General features: G+C 38.1%; 1 protein-coding gene across 1 annotated transcript in view; it reads left to right on the top strand.

The window, feature by feature from the left end:
- Window positions 1-26,290, top strand: part of Gpc6 (glypican 6) — a 1,221,089-nt gene that overhangs the window by 594,001 nt on the left and 600,798 nt on the right. The window contains exon 3 of the mRNA XM_004626257.2: window positions 16,025-16,416. Coding sequence (XP_004626314.1) covers window positions 16,025-16,416 — 392 coding nt within the window. The remainder of the gene's footprint in view (window positions 1-16,024; window positions 16,417-26,290) is intronic.

The following is a 26,290-nucleotide window of genomic DNA, read 5'->3' as shown; positions in this document are numbered from 1 at the left end:
TTTTTTTGGTATAAGGCCTCAATATGAAACTTGGACTAGTGGTGATCCTCCTGTTTTCAGCCTCCCCAGTGCTGGGATTACAGGCAAACACCACAATGCCCGGTCTTGGTGGCCAGCTTGCTGTGCCCGTGGCCTGGGCCAATGTTGCATGTGGTGTCAGGGATCGAACCTGGGTCCCTGTGCTTGCCTCAGCAGGGGCACAGTCTGCCAAGCTATCTCACTGGCTGCTCAAGTGCAAATTCTTAAAATTGCTTAAATATCTTCTATTGGTGAAATATGGCTATAATCTATACAACTTGGAAATTGAAATATTAATATCTGGAAATGTACTTATTACCTGTAAAAGTGTACTGAGCCAAAATAAACAAGTCCTTTATCTAAGGATTTAATTTGATTTTAAGGAAACACAAAATGAGATGCAAACACTCAAACACTGGAACTTCTTATAAGATGCTAGCACTCAGTCATCGGATCTCTATCAGATGTTTAGAGATGATCATTTTGGTTATTCTTTTCCATATAACCAACGTCATCAAGGTAAAATAACAGTCATAAAACATGAGGTCATTATTTTTTTAATTCTTTGATGCTGGGACATCAAACCCACACACTCTCTCATATTAGTCAATCCCTCTACCATTGTTTGTTTGTTTGAGAAGAAATCTGTTGATTTCAGGCAAAACAAATTTAAAATTTTAAGCAAACTTAGACCAACATAGAGACTGGGCGTGGTGACACATGCCTGTAATCCCAGTGTTTGGGAGGCTGAAAACAGGAAGATCACTATGAGTCTGATCTATGTAGTGAGACCTTGTAGTCTCTGTACTAAATACTAAATAAATAAGACTATCATGAAACTAGTGCATTTACGTTTTAGGTCTTATACAATAGTACTTAATGTTTTATTAGGTATTCATATTGGGACATCTATTCATTTTCATCAGGACCCAGGGAAATGGCTCAGTAGAATAAGTGCTTGCCTGGCAAGCTCAAGGGCCTGAGTTCAATCCCCGGTTCTGAAAAAAAAAAAAATTTAAATCTTCATTTTCATCAAAAGCATGCTAATTACCTTTGAGTTAAGAAAGCTATTCAAATAGAGCTGAGGCTACTGTCATGTTGACAGATTTAAGAACTGCAGGCAACACAAGGTAGAAGGTGCCTGTGCTGTCTCTAAGCCCTAACAGGTGGTTTGGGGGGAAGTTACAGGTGGCTGAAAGGAGCTTGCTTTTCTGTACTTATGCAGTTACGGTGAAATTATTTATAGGACTATTGTAAGCATTAAACAGTCAATCATCTTCCTGGTGAATAGCTGCCTTCTTGCACTAAGCCTATCACAGCCAGTAGGTTGTGCTTTGGAGACTACTACATTTCTGTTGTTCTTAGTTAAGTCCCTTTTTAATATGCAGCCTAAATCCTAAATTTAGAATCTAAATCTAAGCCTGAGAATTAAGTAAAAATGCTGCACATTTTATTCCCTTCTAATCTCTTGATTTAGTCTTAGATTTTAAGTGAATTTTTTATTTATTTTCTGTCTTCTCCCTGCCTTTCATCTTAATTTATATGTATGGGAAGACTTAATTTTTGGACTTTCCATATAGGTTTATTAAACAAAGTGATTTCACCTTATATTTTAAAATAAAATAATACTTGTTTTTTTCAAACCATGGAAAGCAACTTATAGTCATTATAGAAAAATTGGAAAATTAAACAATGAAAAAGAAGAAATCCAAATCAACTATAATTTTCAACTTGCAGACAATTATTGTATACTTTCTTTTGTTTTTTTCTTAATGTACATCATAAATTCTCTATTAAGTTTGAATTTTCCTGCATATATACTTACCTATTGTTTTTCTGTCTTAGCACCTTTTATGGAATGATATCTAACATCAGAGGTGGGTTGCTAATATCAAAAGAAAATGATATAGATTATGTTGAAACCTTCACTTAATGTACAGGGCCTTTCCAAGGTCCTGTACCTAATTTTGTGGCTATGTTTCCCCTTAAGTCAAAAACAGATGATAATTAGTACCTCACAGGATTGTTAAGACTATTCAATTCACAACAAAGCCCTTGGAACAATAGCTGACTCAGACTTTGTTGGTTGTAACTATTAACTTTTAAATACTTATTGAAAATAATTAGAAACAATATAAATTTTTGTGTTTCCCTTCTAATGGAATTTTTAAATTGTTCACTTTTGAAGGTACTATAAGTAGTAATAACAGTCTAAAAATGTTTATTGACAAATCTTTTACCCAAATCTTTAGCCTCATATTTGAAATTGAACTCATTCCTTTTATTAGTGTTAGTTTTCCATATAATTATCTGACCGATCTCAAATTTGATTTTAAAAACAACTAATTTGAAGATGACACCATGCAATACAGCAACTATTGTTGAATTCCTATTATGTTGTGGGTTTTTTTATTTTTTCAAATTTATTTAGTTATTATATTTAATACAGAACAGGGCCTACACAGGGTCTCACTACACAGATCAGACTTGTAGTGATCCTCCTGATTTCAGCCTCCCAGGGGCTGGGATTACAGGTATGTACCACACTTCTGGTCTCAATCGCCTTCTCAGTGCATCCCAGGAGTAGGACTGGCACAGCATGCTGGGGATAGAAACCCAGCCCGTGTCTGCCTATGCAGACGCTTTAATCCACTGAGCTATCTGGCTGGCCATTATTATTTTAATGAAATTTTATGTCATTTCTAACACCTGTTTAATATTTTGTATTCTTTAAAAAATTAAAATATGTATTTGAGCAATAGGTACCAAAATTGCAATTGTTATCTGTAAAAAAAATTAAATAGTTTAGAATAACTCAAAAAGGAAGATTGGCATAGTGCAACATACGAATGATTTGCTATCCAAGTTTTAAATTTTCTTGTACCTTTCTATGTTCAATTTCTGTCATTTAGAAACTTGTCAAGCAAAATAAACTTTTCACATATTTTCAGGCTTTGATGCTCAGAACAGATGTAGATTAAAATTTAGCTTTAAATGCAGATACAAGGGTTTTCAGATAGAATTGCACTTGAACAACTCAGGATTATTGGCTTTCGCTATGTGTTTTGTGCTGAAAAGCTGCCTTAGTGGGGCTGTGGCTGGCAGCTCCATTGCCTTAGGCATTAGTTGGCTGGGGGTTGTCACATTCTGGTTTCCACTTTTTGTGTACTGCTGCTTTCCTCCCTTCCCTACTCTGGATACCCTTTGGTTGTGCAGCCCTCTCCTCCAGATCTGCCCACGGATTGCCTACTGGAAAGGGAGAAAGGGCAAAGAAGGGACCCAACAATAGAATCAGGCTTTCGTGAAGATAACATTACTCCTTCCTCACTGTTCCCCTGTCCCCTGCCTAGATACAGGCCCCAGTGCCTTGACTAAAATGCAACTCCTGGAGAACAAGGGTCGGGGATTATGGCACCCAGCTTAGGTTGTGTATTGGTATCACGTAGAACCTGTGGGCACTTGCCAGGATCCCAACACCAGAGACAGTGACTCAATTAATCTGTAATGCATCTTAGGCATCCAGACATGTAAAAGTAATTTCAAGGTTTGCAACTATGAAAAATAGGAAAAGAAGTAGATTCCATGGGACTGTTTCTATGGACTCAAGTTAGAGCCTGCCTAATCCCTCGCTCAGATAGCTCCTGTCCTTGTCACTACACTGCTTCATTTCCCCTGGAACCAGGCCTGACCTCAGGATCCACAGTTCACCCTCCAAGCTCTGGCACTGGGGAGTGTCTACTCCTAGGAAGAGGCAGGGTGGGAAGGAATGGTAAACAACAACTGGGAGTGTGAACATTGTGGTATTAGTAATATTTTCTTAGATGAAAACTTACTGCTTATTTCATTTAAAAAAAGAAAATATATAGGAAATGACTACCTTGCCTTTAATACTTTAGGTGCATAAAGGCTTGAACAAATGACAGCTACTGTGATTAATGTCATCAGGGTGGAAAATGGATGCTGACTATGGACCAATGCTAGAGCGCGGGTTGATCTGAGTGAGCGGGGCAAGCATCTTACCTTCTAACTCCTGGGCCTACGATGCATCAACTGTACTCAGCAGCTCAGAGCAGTTGTTTGCTTTTGACAGCAACTGTCAGCAAATTTCAAACTTAATTCAGGATTTGGGGAATTAATGGTTTACCTTTACCGCCTAGTCAGTCCTTCTTACTTTAATCTTTGGGAGAAAGAGCCTAGGAAAGAAATGAAGCATTTGCCGATTTAATAAATAAAGACCCATGAAGATATGGAAAAACTGTGGCCTTGTAAATAATCTGAGCTCAACTCAACAGTTTCTATGACCTTCTTCAATGCTTCATGTCTCTATTAGTCACTTACAGAGTACTACCCACCAGGAAATCTTCCTTTAAGCTGCTGAATGCAAACCAGGGAATGAAAAGTTTTCTGCTGTCTAACCTGTTCTGGTAACTTTACTTTGATGTTATAAAACTGAAGGACATTGATGCAAGGTATTGATTATTTTTAATGAACATTCATGGTTATAAACTGATGACTTATTAAAAATTTCTTCATTGAAAAATTCTAGTCGATGAATTTAGATAAATTAGAAATATATAAATGGTGCTGTAGGGTTCACCTAAATTTACATTAAACATGCATCACTATGTTATTATTAATGCATTACTAATCAATTTATCAATGAATGAAAATAGTATAATTACTAAAAATTAATTATCATTCCCTTGTGCTCTGATTTATTGGTTAGTAGTATTCCCCAAGAATTTAGGCATTAATTAGCTATTTATATGTAATTTGTAATGATTTCCAACACTAACTTGAAGGAAAATAATAACAATAACTTTTAGATTAATATAATAAGAAACTTTTGAATTTTGCATTATAGTATTTTTGATAATTGATCTATTTTATAATTTTCTGGAAATCGTTCTTGCTTAGTGGTGAACATCATGTTTTTACCTTTGGCTTTGTTACATTTGATAGTATTCATAAGATGATAAACTGTAGTTTAATTTCTGTTTTCATTAATTATCAGAAAGGAAAGTCTAACCAAAAGGTGTTTTTGGAAGGGGAACAGCAGAAGGAAATATTAGGGAATGTAGAAGTGGAAGAAATAGGATTGAAAATCATCAGGATATGAATTAGTATGAAGGATACTAATTCCATCAAACACATGTATTCATTATATATTGCAAATTATGTGTTGCAGGTGTATACTAATAAAATATATTTTAAAATATAATTAAAATGAAAGTATTTTTTCTTAATCCAGCATCACAGTAGACTATTAAGTTTTCTCCTTTTTCACTTCTATGCTATTTTATATGCCAGGATTGCTATAAGATTTTCTCCTTATAAAATTCTCCAGAGATTCATTAGAAGAAAATCTTAGAAAATTTTTAGAATGTCCCCCTTTAAAATTACTTAAGTTCTCTAAAACATTAAGTGATTTCAGAATTTGATTTTGGATTCCAGTTTTCTTGCAGGAGAAAACATGGAGATAAATGGGCTGCAGGGTTGTCAGACTAACTTTTAACATAGATGATAAAATAATAGCAGAAAGCCAACTTTCATTCTCCTGCTTATATTACAGTTAACAGACCAATAATTAAACTGTCTTCCTGACTAAAAGAAATTAAAGGCATAAGATATTTTGTTGAGTTAATTTATCTTCAAGTGTTTCACTAAGGATTTTGACCCCTTATTCTACATACCAGAATTTTTTTTTTTCTGTTAAAGAGTAGATGCTAAATATATATGACATTTTGCACCACATAAAGTTTCCATGACATATTTTTCTTTGTTGGTTTTTCTGTGTTTTTATTCAACTTTTAAAAACAATAAAACCATTCCTAGCTCTAAGGGCATAAATTTCTGTTTTCTTGTTTGTTTGGTTTGGTTTGGTTTTGATTTTGGTTGTTGTTTTGTTTGTTTGTTTAGACAAGGCATTGCTATGCAGTTTAAACTGGCTTTAAATTCACTGTTTAGCCCAGGCTGGCCTTGACCTTGAAGTAATCCTTCTGCTTCAGTTCTCTAAATCTGGTAGTGCAGACATATACCTCCTCATCCAGTTTCACAGGATATAGCATAGTAGATCACTGGCCAAAGTTTAGCCTCTCCTTTAAACTATCATAGTACATCTTCAAGTGTGTTTCTTCAGTTGATTTCAGACCATTAAATAAGGTCACAAGGATCAAGGTCCACTAGGGCAGTCGGCCTGACACACACTTAGTATTCTTGCCATTTTCTGAGAAGCAACTCTAGAAGTCTTCCTTTGGCACTGTCGTCCAGTGCACTGTCCTTCCTTTGCTGACATCCTCATCAATTGAAACATTTTCACTTTGGGCTAAAGCCAGAAGGCCCACAGTGCCAGGTGTGGTGGATAAGGTACATGAAGACAGAAACTATTTTTTAAATTTTTATTTATTTATTTGATACATGGTCTTGCTATACAGATTAGGCTGGCCCTGTGCTTATTTGTGTAGCCTGTAGGCTGGTCTCAAACTCTCAGCGTTCCTCCTGTCTCAACGTCTCGAGTGCTGGGATTAGAGGTGCACACCACCACGCTTGATTCTGGGGTCACCACTGGCGCCCAGGGTTGCATGGCCAACACAGCATGCAGTACCGCGGATGGAACTCAGGACCTTGTGCTTTCCATACATGCTCTCATACCACCAAGCTAACTCCACGCTCCACACTAAAGTTTGTATAAGGTCCTGTTTCCGAAGCCCACCTCTCTATGGAAATGTCCAGCTTAAGCATTCACCTTAGTTTTGGTCATACTTTCTAGGGACAGGAACAAGAATGTTCGTAACTGTTTCAGCAAGTGGCAAGAATGATGGGATAAATGTGCTTGAAGCAAGGGGAAGTGGTTTGAGGGGAATGATGGTAATGTCTCTTATTGTAATATATCTGTTTGAGATTTTGTTGAAATATATACCACGTTCCTGGATTGCACATTTTATTAGAATATAAGCCATATGCCCTCTCTCTGGCTCTATTAAGTACATGTAGGAGAACACTGGCTTAGCAAATTAATATTCTTTAATGCCCAAAGTCTCTTGTGATTATTATTTCTAATCATAATTGTTAATGGTAAGTATTATCTTTTATTAGAATTCTACTTTGGAAGTGGAAGCTCATACACTTTCTCTATTCTTCCTGGACATTCACATGTCACATGTCACGTGGACAATCATGATACATACAGGTGATCAGAATCCCCCCTCTTTTTCTATGTCTTTTGTTTGGCTGCCATTGATATGGCTTAAGAGTGTTACGATCCCATTTCAGTAAGTCTTCTTAGTTGGAGCAAACATGCTAGGCATTCATTATTTTAAGGACAGTTATATTTCCTTGAAAAAAATCTAGAGGGACATTCCTGTAATCTCAACTCTGGGGGGACTGAGGCAAAGAGGATCACCATGAGTCGAGGCTAGCCTGGGATATGGAGTGAGGTCAAGGCCAGCCTACACTACCGGGAGGGACCTGTCCCAAAAACACAAAAATAAAAACACACAAACAAAAAAATAAATAAGATATCTAGCATGAAGTTACATTACCTACATGTTACAGGACTTAAATACTTAGTTCCTTATTTAAGACTATTTCCTAAGTATGATAATATATTTCCAGTGTAATTGATGAGGAACACGTGAGTGTACTTGTGTCTATGTAAGTGGTCAGTAATATACATGTGCTATTATTAAAGGATCTATGTGCACCTACCATAAGATGAGACATGGTCGTGGTCCAAAACTTGTAACATCCATTTCTGTGCTAGGCACTGTACTAGGTATTTGTTAATGTCCCAAGCTCTGGGGTTTGGTGCACTAGATGTCACCCTCAGAGGCCTGGACTAACCCTAGAGATGTGAGCATGGTCTCAAGCCTCAGTTGCTTTATCCACTAATTAGCAAGCATGAAAAGAATAATCACACATGAAAATTGTTTTGTAAATGATTTACATATGGATTCAGAATATTTAAATACAGCTTTATCTGCCATCTTAGAACATTAACTTCAAATTTCAGCATGAAAATTTGATTTGGGATGAAGTGCGAAGTACTCTGTCTTCTTGCTCTTCCTTAGAACTCATTTTTGTCGGCAATACTTTTTGGAATTCTGTATTGCATACTAGCTAATGGATCTAGGGGACTCATTTAAAGCTTGATGTCTAAGTTTCCTCATCTGCAGAGTGGAGGTGCTCATACATAACTGGCTAAAATATGCGTAAATCCTTTAACACAGTGCCTCCGGTACATGAGACAGTGGACGTCCTCCTAGGTGCTACCTCTCATTATGCTTAGAATTGGCCTCAGTGATTGCTTCCAAGTCATTATTTTGCCTTTTGTTATTTGAAGTATATGCTTTCTTTCTGAAATGTGAGAGAAAAATAGAAATAACACACATTCTTTACTCTGTGGTTTTCATTTTAAATCCATTTGTTGTGATGGAAGAATAGACAGCACTAAAGGGAGAGAAATATGATCATTATATATATATATATATATAGCTCTATTAGAACAGTTTTGAAATCATGAAGATTTTCATTAAACCTTGGAAGAATTGACTGAGTGAATCACAATCCTTATGTAATATAATAAATTTAATTTATGAGAACACACGTATGCACCCATACAGAGTAACAGAAAGTAGGAATTAAGAAATGCAAGAGCAAAAATCATGAATGATTTTATCACACAACAGTGTTGTCTCATAATAATTAAAAATTCTGATGTCTCCCTTGTTCAAAAGAATTATTATTTCATAAGTAATTTTATGTAATTTTAACTCTGTAATTTTTAGAAAAGAATACATTATGACTGTTTCTTACACAAAAGGACAAGTAATTTTTAAGAAAAAGTACTAAGATAACATGGTAATATATTTAATCAAAACAACTCATTTTTTTCTTATACACTTGTTTATTTAAACTTTTTTTAATGAAGAAATAACAAATGGAATAGTCTTGTTTGTTGAAAGCAACAACAACAACAAAAGCCCAAAGCTCCAGTGTGAGTCTATTCAATACTACAGGCGAATAATTGACCAGAAAACCTCTACGTGGGACAGGACCATGTCGGAGACATCAAAGCCTTTGGGATTTTACTGCAGTGGAACAATGCGCAGGAAAAGGCAAATTATGTGTCTCGGTTACTCTGCTGCCTTTGCTGGGACAAAGTACTTGACTATGAAAATTAAGGAAAGAAAAGTTTAGTTAACTCACAGTTTGTGGAGGTTTCAGTTCATACTCAAATGGCTCCAAAGCAGAGCAGAACGTGGCGGAGGGCAGCAGTTCATGGTGGTGGAAAACAGCAAAGCAGCAAGAGCAAATGGGAGCAGCCCTGGCAACAGTGGAGCAAGTCTGCCTCCCTCACATTGCATGCAGGCTGTCCACCCCAGGGTGTGTGTAGCACTCACACCATAATCCCAGCAGCACTCACATGGATAATCCCAGGGGATCGTGAGTTAATCACAAACTCTAGAAGTCCACTCCATGACTGTATGAGGTTTTGAGGGACACTTAGACATAAACCCTAATGGCATGGCGTGGTATATAGGCAGAGTTTGTGGAGGAAGAGACTCCTAATCAACATTTTTTAAAACAGAACAAAGTTTGTCTTATGCACAGGTACACATGCACTTAGAACACGGAAGAATATGAACAACTGTAAATGTGTAAATATTCAAGTATTTGGAGGGTGACTGGGAGGCAAAGTAGTTCCACCTCGTCCTAAAATGCAGGTTCCGGCCCTTCCCTCTCTCCCTGCCTCCATCTTAATGAGCCCACAGAAATCATGGGAGGGTTCCGACCAGAGGAAGCGATGTATATTTCACTGTACTTCCGTGTTTGTCCATCTCTCCATTTTCATTCATTGTTTACCACATTTTAGTACCTGACTGTGTGACAGGAAACACACATCCTGCATTGGCCAGCTTTACTGTCACTGGGGCACAAAGCCACCCCTTGCAAATTCAAGAAAGGCAGGCATAATTTGGTTCACAGTTTCCGGGGATTCAGTCCTTCAGCTGCCTCCAAGACAGGAATATGGCAGACAGCGAAACAGAAGTGCTCAGTGAATGTTTCTAGGGGAGCAGGGTGGGAGAAGAATGCCTGACAGGAAGGGAGCAGGAACCCTGCCCAGCAGCCAAGGCCATTCCTGCATGACCCAGCTAGGCATACAAAGAAGTGTGCTGTCCATAAATCCCATAGCCATTGTCAAGCCCACCAAGTTAAATTAGCCAAGCCTACCTGCCGCACATGCAAATGCCAATACTGACCTCTCAGAATCTTAATGTGAATACAACGTGTATTTCATTTCTGGCCTCTTAATAATTCAGCTCCTCAGATTTTGGAGTAAATAATTCATGGATTTGCATGGTTAGAAATGTGTTGGAAAAATAAAAAAGAAAAAAAAATGTGTTCTTTTTTCTCTTGGAACATTTTTATGTTCTCTTGGTAGGCTTCTGGGATTTACATTTTAAAATATGGCTCTCAGCAGGTGGGGGTAAGATGGGGAAAAGGAACTTTTTGGAAAAATATTTGCCAATTTGGGGGCATTTTATTTGTCATTACAGAGAGGATATGCTGCTATGGCATCTGGCAGGTAGAGGTCAGGGATGCTAAAGGATGACTTCTCCCTCGCACAGAATTATCTAGCTCAAAATGTGACAGTGCTGAGGCCTAGACAGCTGTTGTGGAGGATGGCACCCGACTTGAATATCACGAACGATGCTCGTACTCTGAGCAACATCAGTCTTTTCTTCTACTTGCTTATCAGCTTTCAATCCCTAGAGAGTGGAAGGATGTTACTGAGGGTTCCAATGAGTGAGCATTTGCTTCTGGGACAAATACTTGATACACACAACTTAAAAGGAAGAAATGTTTGACCTGGCTCACAGCTTCAAGGGTTGTGGTCCAGGCTTAGCTGGATCGAAGGCAAGAACATAGTGGCAGAAGGGCATGGTTGAGCCTAATTGCTTGCTTCATGGGGCATGGGAACCAGAGAAGGGTGGCAGGGCTCGAAAAGACAGCGCCATGGACCAGATAGATTTCTCAAGCTCCAACCCCATGATGCACCCAGACAGACCCAGACATGTGCTTTACTAATCTCCTAGGCAGCTGAAAAACCAATCAAGTTGATAATCAAGATTAACCACATGGGGATTATGCTTACTTAACCTTGAAGTTGAACACTGAGTAAAATGAATGGTGCTATGTGTCTCCCTCCATTAAGACCCCTCATTAACTCAACATGCGGTGTAAGCTAGGAGATTTCTCAGAGAAGAAATGAACTGAAAGCAGACAGATAGACTCGGAATGATGAAGTGCATTCCTGCTTGGTTAACCTTGAAAAAGCCATTGAGTAGGCATGCTGGGAACTGCGCTGTGTCTGTGTGTCTTAACCCTTTAGGTTGTCAGGTTTCAACAGCATGTATTTTCCTCCAAGACAGCTGCTGCCTTGGAGTAGTCCATCGCCAGAGTTTGACTGGGCTTATCCAACTGACATGTCTAGATTTTGGGGGGAGAGAAGAAACAAAGATAGTAAATCAGAACCTTACAGGAACACTTACAAACATGTGTATATGTGTGTATGTGTGTGTGTATGTGTGTGTGATTGTGTGTGTCTGTGGGTGGGTGGGTGTGTGTGTGTCTGTCTGTCTCTCTGTGTGTCTGTATGCCTGAGTCTACACTTGTTTTCCAAGGGTAGGGCAAGTGATCTCTGTAATGATGTGTAGCACCACTGTCTTACTTACTTTTCTGGTTTCTGAAAAAATATAACTGACACCCACCAGTTAAAGGAAGATGTATTTGAGCTTACAGATTGTAGAGGTTTCAGGCCACAGCCAGCTGATTCAAAGTAGGGTGGCATGGCAGAGAGGAAACAGTCCATGGCAAGGCAGGAAGGAGGCAGGAGCAGCAGCAGCAACTTGCCTTCCATTTTTCCCTTTTATTCTATCCAGGCTACAAGCCTGTGAGGTTCTACCACCTACATGTGTGGCGCAGCCTCTCTTCTTGTGGGGGACATAAGGAACAAAATCAGAAAAAGATGCCATATTTCACATAATGCAATCACCAGGCCCAATCTACCGCAGTGGTGTTAAGGAGCAACTTTTATGGCTTGGATAGAAGCTTTTACTGTTCTATTTACCTGCAAATTGTTTGGCAGGCTTTAGCCTGTTCTTTTTTTTCCTCCCCCTTTGGCTAGTGCTTCTCCTAGGGACCTGTTTGCCACCTTGCATTTCAATTTATTCTGGATGCTTCCTTTGAAGCCTTTCTCACTTGTCCTTAGGGCACCTCTTGGATCCTAGGAGTTGGTTTTAGCCCCTGAAGAGGCCCCTCCAAGCAACAAGCAGCAACACATGGGCTTTCTTTTCACTTGTGGAACAGTGGTGGTTTTATCTACAAGATTGTTCTCCTTCTTGAAGCAGTCTGCCTTACAGCTAACAGATGTTTGCACTGAGATCTCCCCTCTAGATGAATGAAATCCTCCCAGAGGCTGATGCCTGCTAGTGAAGCTCTTTTGTGCACCTAAGAAGCATAACTGAGCCCCAAGCAACTACTTTGATGTATATTTTGTGACTGGGGTAGAAAAGAAAAAAAAAAAACATCAAACCATGTTTCATTTAGCCAAAATATTTCTTGTACATCAAAATTTTTGTTGATCGAAGGCTTTCCCAATGTGAGGTTTACTCTCTGCAATTAAACAAAAGGTTATAATGAGGTTGCTTTGTCTTATATTGTTTGGATTGCTGAGAGATAAAATTTCACTGAAGCATAAGTTATTTTGTTCAGAGTTAACCTTCAAAAGGTACATCCACAGACCTGCAAAAATTGAAATGCTGTGACTTATTTTTGGATGACAGTTTTAAGTCAGTACTTGGGATCCCTATTTTCCTTGAGATCTGAGAACAATGTATCCTAAGACAGCAGCATTTTTTATAATTGTCTGATATACTATCATCTTTCAATACCATATATTAAGTTTGACTAAGAAGTAAGTAAACCATATAATAATTTTGAACAATGGATAATTTGACTTTTGAGGACCAGTGAAGCTAATAGCAAAATTTTGAGACAATGACATATCCTTAGAAAAAATTAAGGTTAAAAATCTAATAAAATATTTCTTGAGCCTTATTTATTGAGCTGCAATGACTTGGTTTCTGTGTTCATTCATGAATTCAGAAGAAAACGAACCACCAGACACAGTGTGTGGTCAGTCTGATTGCAACTAATCACCTTCAAAACAGGCAAAAGACTAATATTTCAGAGTCCCCATGTGACCAGAAAAAAGGGCCTTAAGAATTTCACCCTTGGAAAAAGATAAACACAAGCTTCATCCCTAGAGACAAACCATTGTACCTCAAACTACTGGAGAGTGATGAGTACCTAGGGGCTCTGCCTCTTCTCTCTCACTTTCGCTCTTGCTCTCACTCTTTGCTTGCTCTTTGCAAATTCAGATCATACTATTGATCACGAGTACTCATTGCTGAAGCTGCCACTCTGTCTTCAATAAATTAAACCTTAATTCCTGAGTCCAACAAAATAATTGACCTCAAAAAGAAGATAAATGAATAGACTGTTCAAAGCTCATGATTAGAATCTACTTCTAGTCCTGTTCTATTACAATTTTTCAATTCAGTGATTTTCCTATTCTATCCTACCTCCTTCCACAATCTATAATACCTTTCACCCTGTCCCTGTATCAGCAAAGCCAAGTTATCATAATTTTTACGATGGAAAGATCTTACTTATGTTTGTATGTTGGCATTGATATTAATAATTTAAATAGTTTTCATTTTAGAACAAACTAGGTAACTACTGCATCTGAAAAAATGTATTATATTATTTACTTCATATAATTGAAAATAACATTGACATATAGTGTATATAATTCTGTGCTTTATCACTAATTCTGTTTACTAAATCTTTGAAGGTTACATTGTTTTTATATTATTGTAGTTGCACACCTTTATGAATACAGTGACAATTTCATACCTGAAGTACAATGAGATCATTGTAAACCCTTCATCACTGTACACTATTTTAAGTAGATTGTTTTGACTTTGCTAAGTATTTAAAAAAATTTTATTAGCATATAATAATCTGACATTTATGAATTATAGCATAATATTTCCACATATAGAAGCAAAATGTATTGCTCAAGACAGTTATTAACACATTTTCTCTTTATCAGTTAAAGGGTTAAGGCTATGTATTCTGATTTTACACAGAAAAATAAAATTGGGGACTATTTTTTGGCTTGACCAAAATTGCATAGGGCTTGTAATCCATGAATGAAGTATTGCTGTCTCTATAGCAATTGAATTTCATTCTTAAAAGAGCCCCTTCTTATAAAATGATAAACAAGTGAAGTTTCCTTTTTAAGCTTCATTGCTTTGATCTGATTTTAAAACAAGTATAAAATATTTACCTTCAGCGTAGACACTATGAAGCAATTAAGACAATTGTCCGGCTCCCTGGGAAGTGGCCTGCATGTGACTAAAACAGGGCTTCTTCAGCCAACTTATGAGAAAACTCAAAGGACCTGCTCCCCTTGAAGTCTGCATAAGGATTGATCATCTCCTCTCCACAGGGGGAGAAGAGCTCCTCAGGGCTCCAAAAGGAAGACTCTTTCTGCAGTTTTTCTTTGGAGTCCTTGATGTGTCAATGACTTCATTTGTCCCTGCATTCTGAGAAAAGGACACAGATCCAGGGACCAGAAAGAAGCCTTTCAGAATCTGTTTGTTGTTGGAACCTTGGGGTGAAAAACTCAGACACATTCCCTTTCCCCCATTCTCCAAAAGGAATAAAATTAGGGTTTTCTCTACCCAAGCTCTTTTATGCAGTAAGTGTTTCATGAGGTCTATCTAGGCTTGTGTGTGCTGTCCGTACACAAATGCCTGTCCAGCGGGGTTGGTACTCACCTAGCTGCTTTACTTTTTGTCTTATTTTGATACTATCAGCAGTCTCAGTAATACTCAAGTTTGCATGTGCTGTAACATACTTTTTATTCAGAAGCATTTAACCACCAAGCCCAAATACCAATATTTTGTTCAAATTCTATAAAATAATAGTTTATATTCATAATGATAACCCAAGATATTTCATAACTTTATGATTCATTACAACCACCTTAATTATGTTCATTATAGCTTTAGCAGCAAGTGAATTTAACTGCATCACGAATTGTTCAACAGTTAATTGATTGTTATATATAGGAACTTGAAAGAGTCCAAAATACTACATTAATTTGAGTATCCCATTTAAGAACTATTTCAAATAAAAGCAATTTAATTGAACTTAGTATTATAGCAAATTAGTAAATAGACTAGAGAAAATTTGTTTTATCAGTGTACATTTGTTATTATGTGAATGACAATACTTTGCACATTGGCTGAGGAGATAGCTCAGTTATCTAAGCACCTGCCTGGCAAGAACAAGGACCCAGGTTCGAGCTGCAGTACTACATGCTGTGCAGGTCCCATAACCCTGGACACTCCATGCCAGCCACTGAGATGGTCATGGTGGCACATGCCTGTAATCCCAGGTCTGGGGAAGCTGAGACAGGAGGATCATTATGAGTCCAAGCTGCGTAGTGAGACCCTGTCCCAAATAAATAAATGAAATATTACAATTTTTTCAATTAAAAAAATCTCTGCACATTATATCTACAACTTATTTTAATTTAAACATACATCAAATAATAGGATTTTCTAAAATTTAACAGTAGATGAAGAATGAAGCTTTTCAAAGGATTATTAAGTGATAACTTCTTATGCTAATGGATGTTCTTTCAAATGGAAATCACAGGGACCTCTGATTCCTTTGCCTCATAAAAGATCATGGATATAGATAAAATCACACTGAAATATCATTTTCATTTGTTCCTTAAGGAAGTGATCACAGGGTACCCTTTTACTGTGAAACTGCCCATGAAAAGCATTGATTTTAAGAAAGTCAGTGAATTGAACTTCCAACATCTTATTAATGTATGACTGCTTTCTTGTTCTATCTCCAGAATTTTTCCGTGAGCTGCTGGAGAACGCTGACAAGTCCCTAAATGACATGTTTGTCCGGACCTATGGGATGCTGTACATGCAGAACTCGGAGGTGTTCCAGGACCTTTTCACAGAGCTGAAGAGATATTACACAGGGGGCAACGTGAACCTGGAGGAGATGCTCAATGATTTCTGGGCTCGGCTCCTGGAGCGGATGTTCCAGCTGATAAACCCTCAGTATCACTTCAGCGAGGATTACTTGGAGTGCGTGAGCAAATACACGGACCAGCTGAAGCCCTTTGGGGATGTGCCCCGGAAGCTGAAGATTCAGGTCACGCGCGCCTTCATCGCCGCCCGCACCTTCGTGCAGGGGCTCACCGTGGGCAGAGAAGTGGCGAACCGAGTTTCCAAGGTACTGAGAATGTGAAGGGTTTCTAGCTGCTCTTCCTTTTCATTCTGTTTTTAAAACAAATGTTTAGAAAGAAGTGGAGGTAAAATGTGTTACTTACGTTGGTTCTAGTTGTTAGAGAAATCAGCTAAATGCTGATTTAATTCTGTTTTGCTTTAAGTTTAATTCTGTTTTGCTTTAAATTTAATTCTGTTTTGCTTTTTCCCGTGCTTTGTGTGAGAGAAGACAGACTTTCAAGCACCTGTGTGTCTCAGGAAACGATGTCAATATTTGTCAGTAACAGTAGAGAAGTTTTCATCAGGAATGATGTGACAACAGTTGGCTTAGAACTATGATCACTTGACATTTCTGAGCCGAGCCTTATGGGTTGCAAATACTCATGAGACAGCAATTGGGCTTCTGGTTCTTTGGGAGTGAAAGTGGCAATCTGATCTGGACTGCAAATAGAGGCCGGCTGACGTTCAGGACTGCAGCACCTGTCGTTTCTTCTTTACAGCCTTTGCCAAGGTGGCTGAGTTGCCTAATAAAAGAGGAAGAGCCCTTTGCTGACAGCTGTAGAGCTGGTCCAGGGAGGGAGGACTAGCAAATAGGAAGCATAGGTGCGGGCGGAGAATTCCGTTTGTCATCCGTTATCTGCGTGATTTCATGCAGGGTACTGCACTGGACTTATGAGAAAGATAAATCCCAACTCACTTTGGGGCCTTTCCTTGAAGATCATGTCTCTAAACCTTTGATGTGAGGGATCATTCTCCACTGCTGTCTTTAAACACTGATGTTTCCTGTGTAGAGGACATCTGCCTTTACGTTGGTCCTTGACATTTAACTGCTCTTATGAGATGGGCCTGCCCATTTATGAGGTCTTTCCTACAAAGAAACTAGAAGGCGATTACTGTAAGTAAAGTAAAAACAATACATAAAAGGAAGCTGGCACTATGTCACCTAAAGAAGGTCATATTGATACAAAGATTATTGTATAAATACTCTTTATTTATACAGTACTTTTTTATTGCAGAGCTGTGCCAAAGAGCCACGATGTTATTCATAACCATTGGCACTACCCTGCTATATTTCATTTCTCTTTTTCCCCATTTTGATCTCAATATTTATATTTTGGCATAAAGCTCATGCATGCCCTTAAAATGTTACTCTATGGCATACTTTTTAAAATTCTTAGAAATATATTATTAAATGATCAGTTCCTGTAATATATGAGCATATGGAAAGGTTATTTGTAGAAGCTCTGAAAGGGGTAGTTATATAAGGATTTAATGATATAAAGGATATATAACTCAGTTTCTCAGTACAATATTTTTAATTGCACAGTAATAATGATGTCTATGTCAAAAGAATTGTATTCCCAAAGGTACATTGATAAATAACTAGCCACATGAAATAGCAAGGAGAAACAGGATCCATCAGAATAGTCTGTAAAATATAAATTAGTACCAATAAATATGTCTTCTGTCATTTCTTGAGCAGACACATTTTCTTGATACAAACACGTTAGTTAACTTCTTAAGTCACACTAAAACTAAGTTTAGTCCCCAAAACTTCAAAGTGAAACCTTTGTTCTTGGTGGAGAATGGAACAGCAAGATGTCTAGCATGTGGGAGGCTGAAGCAGGAAGATTCAGAGAGAATTCAAGGCCCCCCAGGGCTATGGGTAAGTTTCATGAGGCCTAGAGTAGACAGTGAGACCCTGTCTCAGCACACAAAGAGAAACATGAGGTGAGAAAATCAAGCCATATGGTGATGTAAGCAAGCAATATTGCTGCTGGGGGTATTTGTTTTTGCTGTCTCTAAATAACATTTAGATTCTTCTGTCATGAGCTGAGGAGATCCAAGTGGCCCAGGAAAATACGTCTTTTCTTTTTCTTTTTTTCCCCATAATTTTATTGATAAACAAATAGCAATGAGACAGTTTCAAATCAAATTAGTAGGACAGTTTCAATAATTAACACATTGCATACATTCTTCCTAGTGGTTAATTGCTGTACAAGATGCGGACATGATATCCTATCTACAAACACCATTAGACCAAATCACTCTATTCATTAAGGGAATGTAACTATATATCTATCCTAACCACTTTGAATATACAGATACAAAATGGACATTTATCCGTATCCCCTTTTTTTGTTAGGTTCCGTTATTTGAATATTATAAGTGTGTAAACTCAGCAAAATATTCTAAAAAAGTCCAGGAGCCCATAATAGTATTGGGTCTTCTGCTTTACTGGCAATGTCAGAAATTGTTGACCTGAGGCCCCTACAGCTCAACATAACAGCATGGCTTTACTTCTTATATTTCGTTTTTATACTTTTCTGCTGGATGGTTGAGACCAATGTGTCTTTTCTAGCAAAGTGTCTAAAAACCACAGGGTAGATCACTGCTAACCATTTCCCAACATCTCAGAGGATGACACTAGTCATTTTCAAGGATGCCTGCTACTTGATCATTCCTGGACTCCCTTACTTTGAGCTCGTTGTCTACCACAGTCTACCATGCTACTCCACATAATGGAATTTAACATCATGGACCAACCATGAGTAGATGGTGACCTTTCATGTTTTCCCAGAAGTGATGAGGTACAGACTTCAGGATGCTGTGTTCTTGGTTTGCCTGATCCCTTCGTTTACAGAGCAACACCAAGCATGGAGCTGGTGGGTCACATGCACATGAAAGTTAATTGACTTCTGCAGATTTTGACTTGCTGACCTGATGCTCACTAACTCTAATCAACTGATCTCATAAATCCCATGCAGACATCTCAGTACTGCCTTTTGGAGAAGGAAAAGGGAGTGGGAGAAAAAAGGATGGAGGGAGGGAGGTCAGGAGGGAGGGAGAAAGGAAGAAATAAGGGAGGGAGAGAGGAAAAGAGGGAAGAAAGGAAAAGATAGGAAAGAAGGAGACTACCACAGATTAAAGGAAGCTGAGCTTCTTAATTCATAGCTCTAATATCTTAGTATTTTCCTAATGAGTTTCTTCTCTTCATGATTACCAGATGCTCTATAGCTGAATAACTAAAACAAACTTACTAGTACTGTAATTTTTAGCACCTCGACTACTTTTAATAAGTATAAAATAGTATAAGGACTGAATGTATGAGAGGGGAAGAAAAGAGCACTCGTGAAGCTGAAGCCTTCTTATGATCCATTAACTGAATGATTTAAAGTTGGTGAAATGAAGCCAAGATATGGAGAATTAAAGGCAAAACTCTCACTGTAAGATCAACAAAGCAGGCTCCTAATAGCGGGCTTCGTGGATTTCATTCCCTTTGGTTTTTCTATTCACTGACAGTGACTTGAAATCTTTGAAGGCATCATTAATAGTTTCTAATTAATTGTTTTGACTGGGAAGTTTACGTCTTTGGCAAAACACAGCAGTTGACACAAATGTTTTGACATAACATTGTAGGGAATTTCCTTAGAAGAAAAAAGAAAGGCTAATTTGTAAGACGCAATGGAATCATTTATAACACTTACGTTTTCCATTTTATGGATATAAACTGTGTCTTTTACTAGCCTTTAAAAGGGGCAAATTCACTGGAAGTGACTATAATTCAAGATCTGACTCAGAAGTATTCTGGGGTTGTAGAATGAGCAACTCTGATTCTTAGTGAGCCAGGATTGATTTTCTGCATGAATTACCTTTTTGAACATGCCAAGTATTGGCCAGGTGTGGAGTGTCAGGAACTTTAGCACTTTGCCTGTCAAAGTATAAAATGATGTCTTTACTTTAGAAAATTAATTGCAAATTCTTGTATTGTTGAAGACATATATACCCTAAAATGAGTTCTTTCCATATAGATCAAGATACATACGTAGACAGAGAGACAGAAGAATACCGAGAGCAGCAATTTTTAACCTAAGTAAAAGGAGAAATGTCTTACACATCCCATCTGTGCAAATAATGATCTCTGCCTGGTGTGGCTGTGGCTGGACATACTGTCATCCCAGGCCTCTGGGAAGCTGAGGTAGGAGGATGACAAGTTGAAATCCAACTTAATGACTTGGAAAGAGCATGTCATACAAGGTTAAAAAGGGGATGGGAATGTAGCTCAGTGCAGAGACCCTGGGTTCAATCTCCAGTACCAAATGAATGAATGAGTGAATGAATGAATGTTAAGGGGGTGTCTCAGTTACTCTTCTCTCATTGCTGGGACACAATACCAGACATCTAAAATTTAGCAAGGAAAGGTTTACTTAGCTCACATTCAGTGGCGATTTCAGTCCATACTCAGCTGGCTCCATGGCAGAGCAGCACATGGCAGAAGGCAACCTTTATGGCAGTGGCAAAGAGCAGAGAGCAAAGGGAGTGGCAGCAGCTCAAGCAGCTAGCCTCTCTCTCTCTCTCCTCCTTACATCACAATGCAGATTATCTGTTCCAAGGCACTCACACCCACAATCCCGGCACTGGGGATCATGAATCAATCACAAACTCCAAAAGCCACCCCCTGACTGCATGAGGCTTTGGGGTGACACCTAGACATACACTTAGATTTCTTTGTACCATGAGAGCCTATGAAGTTTAAGAATCAAGTGAACTACAGCTATACTTACAGATGAATCATAAAATCTTACTGGAGAATATGTACCTCGTATCACTGAAAAACATATACTATTTGTAGAAAGTTCAAAAAACTGTGAAACAGTGTGACATGCTAGTTAGAAATGAAAGTATGTACACCAAGACTGATGTGAACTCAGAAAATGCTGAGCATGACAGTCAGATGGTAGTTTCCTCTGGAGATGAGTTTGGTGTGCCAACAAGCATGGAGATCTAGGTGCTTCCAAACCTGTTGAGAATGTGGTATTTCTCAGCTGGAGAAATGGGAAGAGCAAGATGCAACACCAAGTTCTTTTCACCTCCAGCTTTGACTGATAGAGTTTGTGGTTCACACTCAGCTGCTTATAAAGTTGATTGATATTTTTGTTTTTACTCATCAGTTTGATGTCATTTACATATGGAAGGCAAAGGTCTACCATAAACATAACTGACAATTCTTGATACTAGGGATCGAACTCAGGACATTGTGCTTCCCAGGCAGGCTTTTGTGCCACTGAGCTATCACCTCAAACTGTATTTTTAAATAGTAGTTCCACACTTTTTTAAAATCATAGGCCCTTTCTTAAAACACAATTATCCTTTCCTAGTCACCTATTTGTGAGTAGAAGCAAGGTCAACAGCCATACAGTGGGGCTCAGACATTTTGTAAAAAGGAGAGAGCATTTCATGAAAAGCTCTGAAAATGTGGTCCACTGAACCAAGCTTCAGTTTCTTGTCATGGTGTCAAATGTGGAAGAGATCTTAGCATCATTACTGGCTATTCTTGATGGTACTTAGACAAGGAAGATGACACTTCCCATCTCTTTTGTTTGAATAAAAGTGAGTTCTATTGATGGGAACAAGAGATATATATTTTGTCAAGAGCCAGAATTTTAGGTGGGCATGATGGTACATACTGGTTATCCCAATCCTCTAGGAGGCTGGGATAGAAGGACTACAAGTTCTAGCCCTACCTCAAAAAGTAAATGAATGAATGAATGAAAGAATGAATGAACAAATGGTTGAGGCTATAGCTTGGTAGGAAGGCCTTGTATTCAATCCCCAGTACTCTGTGTGTGTGTGTGTGGGGGGGGGTGTGTGTGTGGGTGTGGGTGTGGGTGTGTGTGTGTGTGTGAGAGAGAGAGAGAGAGAGAGAGAGAGAGAGAGAGAAAGAGAGAGAGAGACAGAGACAGAGACAGAAACACAGAGATAGACAGACAGAAACAGAAACAGAGAAAAGAGTGCAGTCACTTCAAGCATTCAGGTGGTTTCATTGATCTATACTGTAAAAATCAAGTTGTAGTAGATCTGGGATCCATGTAATTTGAGCTATTAACAAATACTATCATCTGTCTGAGTATGTACCTGTCTGTACCTCTAGATCATTTTCTCCTCCTGGATCATGACTTTGAAAGACAAAATTTGCTTTTACTTTTCAGACAGGCCAGAATATTTTCATCAATAGACATCTGACTATCTGTGCCACACAGACCAGTGTATTTGCATAAAGAGCCTCTTAAACTTTTAACACCCCTGAGTAAACCAGCATTGTATTAACAATATGGACCTAGAAAATAATTTTAAAAAGTCACTTTTCAATAAATGTGGTTGTTGTACTATAAATTTGAAGAAATGTGTGATCAAATTTGATGAGAGAAAAGCAATGAAATCCTTCCATTTACAGTATTTTCTTTGATCATGGTGTGAAATCTTTCTGAACAATTTACTATAGATTCCATTTACAGGAGAAAAGTATTCAGGTTCATTGTCTACTGTATGTAAAGAATTTGAGGTATAAAGTATGGCCATTTATTGTGACCATCTTTGGAGTTCCTAGTTTTGTTCCTTCCGGGGAAATATTTTGATTGGAGTTAATTTTTGTGGCATGATCCAGAAATGAAAATGACCACAAAAGAGGCAGTTGGTGAAAGAAACTTTCTTATGGTTTCTCTGTGGTTGGTGTCTTTTGTTCTCTAATTGATGATTATTCAATGTAGATTACTTCAGTAATACATAGTGTACAAAGAATAGGTAGGCCTTTCAAAATTATCAATAATGCTTTTATGTGTACAACTTTTAAGCCAACATAAATAATTTAGCCTTGCCTTATGATGGTGCTCTACTTTGTTTAGAAAGTACTTTGCAGTTGATTAATAAATAATTTCATGGTAAAAATAGTAAGAATATGAAATTAGCTCAAGAAACCATAACAAAATAGCTGCTTAATATAAGTAGTTGAAAATGTAAAAATCTTACCATGATCCAGGGATTGCTAAACTCTGGAAAGAAGAGGAAAAGAATATTTTCACCTCTAAACTAGTAGGTAAGATGCATCACCTTTGAATATATTGAAGAGAGAATACCTCATTTCATTAAAACAATTTGATTATCTTAATTAGAACAATTGAAATCATTTTTTACTAATCATTTTTTCTAAGATTTTTTTGCAATGCATACAGTCTACTTATATATATTTGGAAAATTATTGTATTAGGAAGATGGTATAAGCCAAGAGAAATGAAACCATTTATCCAGTGCATTAAAAACTTTTTGTGTCCTTTTGTTCCGATTGTTTGTAGCTTGTGTCTCTTTTAAATAACTTATGTTGAGTTATTTTATTTGAGAGTTGTACTGTTGGACTTACAGCAAAATGAGCAACTTTCTCACCCTGGAACCTAATTTTGTGACTTTCTTCATATTGAGAAGAGAGGGGATTCCTAACCTTTGTTAAATGTGTGAGTAGTAGAAAAGTTCGTTTGGATTAAGAATTTAGCTCCATGATATGAGCACTTGCCTGGCAAGGGCAAGGTCCTAAGTTCAATTCCCAGTACACAAAAGAAGCTTGGGAAGCTATCCAGAACTGATCAGGCATGAATTTCTGTCTCTTGCAGTTGGAGATGAGTCATTATAATAGTCTACCATCATCTGACCCAAATGTAGATCCTTGTAAAAGTGGAGCCATTTTGGAGATTTAGTTTAGCTTTGATCAGTTAATATCTACTTAGTGTTCTTGGTGTGTTAAGTACTGTGGATAAGGTGGGAAGATTAAGCATGCTGAAGATTTTGCAAGTAATAATTGGTAAACAGAAACAAATGAAGTCACTATGTAATAAGAGAATTCTGAATAAAGGCTTTAGAAACTGAGAAGAGAGGAGAGGTACCTAGCTTAACATTAGGGTACAAGTAAACTGTCACCGGTATAGATGTTGAACTGCATTTTGAAAAACCATGTGGGAGTGAGTGTTGGGCACAAGATGTGTGAATCTGGCACAGCGAAGGGCACTTCATGCACACATAAATGCAGAGGTGCAAAACCGGACAATATGTGCAGGAAGCCGCAAGAATGTGATGTTCCTGCAACAGAAAGCATAAAACAATAAATTGAGGGAGGTAAGGCCAGAGACCTATGCTGATTCTTTGAAGTAAAACTTTGCTTTTACTAATGTTTTATGCATGTCTATTCTGCCTGCATAATTAAAAAGTAATCCTTCTGTGGATAGTGGCATTGCAGTACTTTGGAAAAACAAACATATGTGATCCACCTAGTACGTACCAGGCACCGTTCTGTGACAAGCAGAGAAAATAACAATGAGTTGCCTAACTTTTCAGGAAGTCATAGTTTATTCAGAAAAGATACAGGCATAAAAAGTTCAAATATAATATAAGTAATCAGTATAATGATGATAGTGTGGATAAAATACTGAATCAACCAAGAGAAATATGTTTTTCTATGATTTTAGAAATTGGACAAGGCAACTCAGCATGGGCAAAATACCAATGTTATGTTCTACAAATGTATACAAAAAAGGGAGACTCGAGTGCTGGTTGTAGGAGTGAAGAAAGAAAGGAGATGAACAGAAGAATGAATGGACTTCCCTCTGGAAACATAAGCATTGTGTGCCACACACCTATAGTAGTAAAAGGAAAAACAGACAAAAAAAGAATAGAGTGTTTTTCACGAAGAGAAAAGGGTGTGGATTTCCTGCCAGGTGCCCAGCCTGTGGTCTCTTGTAGTTGAGACTAAGAGGCAGATGTGGACCATCATATCTGGCAGAATACTTCAGACATAGTAAAGGGAAGAGCTCTGCACAAGCAAGAGGTATCCACCAATGTGTCTCAAAAGACAATGATAGGATTTGCTTTGTACTTCAAGGAGGACAGCCTGTGGTCCACAGTCATGATGCACCCATTGGTGGGTGCTGATGGGGATGCAACTGTAACCCAGGAGATAAGATGCAATAGGACCCAAGCCAGAGCAGCAGGGCGCAGGGTACAGAGCGCATCTGCAGAGACGCAGATTCCCCAGTGCAGCTGCTAAGTGCCACCTTCTCAGGTTCTGTCCCAGCAAGGGACATGGCATCTGCCACACAGTTTGTCCCCATTTAGTAACACCTATCTCCCTGCTGATGTATTCAAGAATCACTAAGATATAAATGTTGGCAAAGGATGGAAACATTTAGCTAGAGAAAGAAGAAACAAGCTCAGCTATCAAGGACTATACATATTTAAAGAGGATTCAGAAGACAAGTGCCAACAACTAGAAAAATATGTCCTAAAGATAAAGAGAGAAAGAATTTTAAAATAATAGGAATCAGCAGTACTGGCTCCTACAGATAGTGACAAACTTTGATAAAACAGACCTTTGGCTCTGATCATTAGAATTTACTAACTTCACCAACACAATTTGACTGGAATTGTTTAAATGAAAAGTTGAATCTCCTGCTCCTACTAATAATGGTTTGTGGGCTAGCACCCACCCATAAGTAGGCAGTTAACATTCTGAAATGCAGAAATACAAAAATTGTATCTCGTATGTTAAGTTTGTTCAGGATGCCATCAGCGGATTCTTCTTTGATTATGGTCGAACCGTGCCGGGGTTCGATGGCAAGTGCTGCACACTGGTTTGGCTTTGTAGGGTCATGGATCTGAGCATGATGTACTGGGAAACATCAATCAGCTGAAGATAGTTCAGATAATTTGAGCCTCAAACATAGCTTGAAACATGTGATTCTAGGATAATGCTAAGAACAAAAAAAGAATGACTGTATTTTGAGTGATTGTTTTGGAGTGTTTGAGTTCTTCCTTGCCTATATGCAGTTACCCTTGTGCTTTTCTGCTCCCTACTGTTTCCACTGGAATACATTTCTCAGGTTTACAACCATGATGGACTCCCTATAAGCCCTTGCTGATTGGCATGTCTACTGTTTGCCTGTGCCCAAGTATGAAAATTCCATTGGGGCCATGAAAAACTTGTGCTGCAAGTCGACACAGTATCTTTGTTACTAATAGGGAACATCCACTGGTGAAATGTGGCAATTAAGGTACATCAC

The sequence above is a fragment of the Octodon degus genome, unplaced genomic scaffold, assembly GCF_000260255.1.
Source record: "Octodon degus isolate 3935 unplaced genomic scaffold, OctDeg1.0 scaffold00013, whole genome shotgun sequence".
NCBI lineage: Eukaryota > Metazoa > Chordata > Mammalia > Rodentia > Octodontidae > Octodon > Octodon degus.
This window is presented reverse-complemented; position numbering and strand designations above follow the sequence as displayed.